Source organism: Octopus bimaculoides, chromosome 3, assembly GCF_001194135.2.
Source record: "Octopus bimaculoides isolate UCB-OBI-ISO-001 chromosome 3, ASM119413v2, whole genome shotgun sequence".
In the NCBI taxonomy this organism is placed as follows: Eukaryota; Metazoa; Mollusca; class Cephalopoda; order Octopoda; family Octopodidae; genus Octopus; species Octopus bimaculoides.
In genome coordinates this window covers 9,867,217-9,871,189 of record NC_068983.1, presented here as the reverse complement: position 1 = coordinate 9,871,189, position 3,973 = coordinate 9,867,217, and the positions used below count along the sequence as shown (strand labels likewise).

General features: G+C 36.6%; 1 protein-coding gene across 1 annotated transcript in view; it reads right to left on the bottom strand.

Annotated features, from left to right (window-relative positions):
• The window catches only part of LOC106881757 (segmentation polarity homeobox protein engrailed), a 66,811-nt gene that overhangs the window by 1,309 nt on the left and 61,529 nt on the right, over positions 1 to 3,973 (bottom strand). The window contains exon 4 of the mRNA XM_052966008.1: positions 2,406 to 2,478. Coding sequence (XP_052821968.1) covers positions 2,406 to 2,478 — 73 coding nt within the window. The remainder of the gene's footprint in view (positions 1 to 2,405; positions 2,479 to 3,973) is intronic.

The following is a 3,973-nucleotide window of genomic DNA, read 5'->3' as shown; positions in this document are numbered from 1 at the left end:
CAACCAACCAGCCAACCAGCCAACCTACTAAACCCCTACGTGAGTGTTGTACAAATTTGACCCTTACGATTTGACACCTCGATTGATTCCTCTTTCCATCGTCCCACCTGTTTAAGAACACTTAAATCTTTACTTTGTCCTCTTGTAAATTTATTTATCATGTCTTTATCATGTTTCCTCTTAGTTACCTGACAACGCACGCATCCTTGATATATTCTTTCCCGTTTGAACCACCGAGAAAGCATCACTCTATGTAGTCTACCCATCTGATAGAAATAACAGTCAAAACTTCTTCAGATCACACAATAACGTCTTAAAAAAAAAAAGATAAGACGTACGAGGCGGGTGCTGAAAAATTCCTGGCTTTGGGTAAAAGAAAATACAGGAGTATTAGTTAATTTTATTAACGTATTCCCCTCTCAGATTCACAGCAGTCCTTCAATTTCTTCTAAGCCCCTGTGAAAGAAATCGGAAGTCTGGGCCTCCAACCAGGCGTTTCACGACACCTTTAAGACCAAGAACTTCTCAGCACCCCTTGTATGTATATATATATATATATATATATATACAATCAGGCCTTTCGAAATACCCTTTCGCAATACCCTCAGCGCCCTCTCGTATAGAAAATTATGTAATCCAAGATGGCAGCGATGGCGAGTGATCTATCTCCTACTAGCGATGTAAACAAATGTGCTTATATGCATCAAAGACTCATATGAGAGGTTCTCTCATTGTAACTCTTGCAGTATTCTGTGTTCTAACACAACATCCACTTTTAAGTAGGGAGAAATATTACAATAAGACTGAATGCTCGTAGCTGGAGCACCTTTGATTATAAACCTGCTCAGGCAGGATTTTTACCTGAGTGTAAAAATAAATAAATAAATAAATAAATGTATAACTAAATAAATAACATGAAAGACAACACCCTCCAACGTATTTAAGAAATTTAATCTTTTACTACCGCGTCTTGTAAATTTTTACCTTTATCTTCTTTTTGCTTAAGTACCTGTCAATGCACGCATTCTTGCTTTGACTGTAAGGTTTGACAGTTTGCCAGCTGACAATTCTACATTCTTGCTAGTTTATGCTGTGGAGGCGCAATGGCCCAGTCGTTAGGGCAGCGGACTCGCGGTCATAGGATCGCAGTTTCGATTCCCAGACCGAGCGTTGTGAGTGTTTATTGAGCGAAAACACCTAAAAGCTCCACGAGGCTCCGGCAGGGGATGGTGGCGAACCCTGCTGTACTCTTCCACCACAACTTTCTCTCACTCTTACTTCCTGTTTCTGTTGTGCCTGTAATTCAAACGGTCAGCCTTGTCACACTGTGTCACGCTGAATCTCCCCGAGAACTACGTTAAGGGTACACGTGTCTGTGGAGTGCTCAGTCACTTGCACGTTAATTTCACGAGCAGGCTGTTCCGTTGATCGGATCAAGTGGAACCCTCGACGTCGTAAGCGACGGAGTGCCAACAATTAGGCTTAGAATATATCCATGTCTAAAATAGGTTGTTCCTGAAAGTGTTTTAAAACCGCTTAAAAAGTACTTAAATATGCGACATCATAGGAATTTAAAAACTTCTAGAGAACGTGAACCTTTGTTTTTTCTGGAGCGGTGGAACTCGAAGCAGATAAAGCTATAAATAATAGTGTGTAAATATTGGGTTTAAAAAACCCTTTGAATTTCGACTTTTTCCTTCCAAAGCGGTTTTTTAAACCCAGTAATTATATGTTATTACTTATAGCTTCATCTATTTCATGTTTCACCTTTCCAAAAAAGGATTAATTAAATAGTGTTTAAGCTCTTTTTCGTAGCCCTGTTTCTAATGAAATAATCTGCTTATTTGTTCCAAATGTTTGTAAAATATCAATAGTTTGGAAAAAAATTTAGTAAAATAAGTTTTCCTTATTAATTTGCTTAAGTGCGGCAAAACTGGGAGAGTCGTTAGAGCATTGGAAAAATATCTTGCAGTTATATGTCTCGTTATATTACGTTCCGAGTTTAACTTTGTCTTTTCCATTCCGGGGTATTCCTTTCCAGTCGATATGTCAGAGTTAATCCAAGGATTGAAACCACCATCAATTTTGAAAGTCAGGGAAAGTCGATTACATTGACCTTTGAGCTCAACTGGTACTTCTTTTAACGACCCTGAAAGAATGAAAAGCAAAGTTGACCTCGGCGACATTCGAACGTAAAGAGCCAAAAGAAATGCCGCGAAACAGTTTGCCCAGTGCGGTAACGAATCTGCCAGCTCGCTGCCTCAGTTAAACTAAATTAAAATTGACTCATTTCTCATAAAGTTATTATATTTCATAGAAGGGGAGGTACGTGGAAGGTATGACTTGCATGCATTTCTCTAGATCATTAGTGGTGTATATCAAAAATTCAATATGATTTGTCTTACTTGATGGATATAAAATTGTTTTTCGTGGCGTTTCTTTTTTCCGCCATTTTGCCCTTCGATTTTGAAACCACACCTAATGATAAATAAAATGAAATATATTAAAAATAATTGAATAAATACGACTCAGAATAGACAGATATTCTTATGGTCAGTTAGGAAAATAGTAATACACACACACACACACACACACACACACACACACACACACACACACACACACACACACACACACACACACACACACACACACACACACACACACTTATTCTTTCGGTCTCTTTTGCCGAACCCGCTAAGCTACGGAGATGTAAACAAACCAACATCAGTTGTCAAGGGATTGTAACTGAAATAAGTGTGAAAAAAAAAAAGAAAAAAGGATGTCATATAACGACAGGGACGATCCTTGGCTCGTTAGTTATAGTTCTTCTAGTTATCCCAGGTCAATTCCCATCTAACATAGTGTGTCTACATTCACGTTAGCTAATGCACGCATCCTTTCTACAAAACGATAGAGCATGGTCTGATGAAGATTAAGCTGTTGATGCTTGCAGGTCGAGCAGCTACGTTGAAAGAAACTCATTGACTCATTCGACAGTTACTAAATTTTCTAGAATCTACGTGACTCAACCAACCACATACATTTGCTCCGTAAAAAAATGGAGGTTTTTCAGCAGAAATTCGCTCAACAACGCATTACAACACACCCTCATGTTACTACCATCCTACTTTTCAATAATAGTTGGCATCTCTCTTTGGATTATATTAAGATATTTACAGGAAGTACAGTGTAAGGGTGGGTGGAGGCAATCCAAGTGATTCGAGAGTAGAAGCAAGAGGAGAAAATGTTTCACGTCGTATTCCATAATTCCACCAGGAAAACAAATATTACTGATTAGTTTAATTATAGCAGTGAGGAATTATACTAGTGTAAACTTATGAATTAAGATATCGTATGACACATTCTTCTCTCTTATTAATCACAATCGACTGTAATTACATTTTTTCTTTAAAGGAGAAAGTTTTACGTTTATTGTAACGATACGTATGCATGCGTGCATATAAACGTTAATGTTATGTACGTACGAAAGTTACACACTTGTACACGGTGCTATACATATGCACACATCCGCACGCAGACACACTGGCATGTGTATCTACGTGTGAGTGTATAGGTGTGCTTGTACGTGTATCTACATGTATGCGTGAGTGTGTGTGTGTATGTGGTTTTTATCGGGCAGCCTTTGACATTCTATAGCCAAATGGTCTTCAACATAATATTTTCACGTTTCTATTTATAGCGTTATCTACTTCGAGTTCAACCGTTAAAAACAAATTAGCTCACGTTCTCTCGAAGTTTCTAACTTCTTATAACGTAAACAATACATACATACATACATACATACATACATATATATATATATATATATGTATATATATATATATAAATTTATATAAATTTATATAAATTTATAAATTTATAAATTAATAAATAAATAAATAAATATATAAATTTATAAATTTATTAATTAATATATAAATTTATAAAGAATATCGTATGTTGTATATAT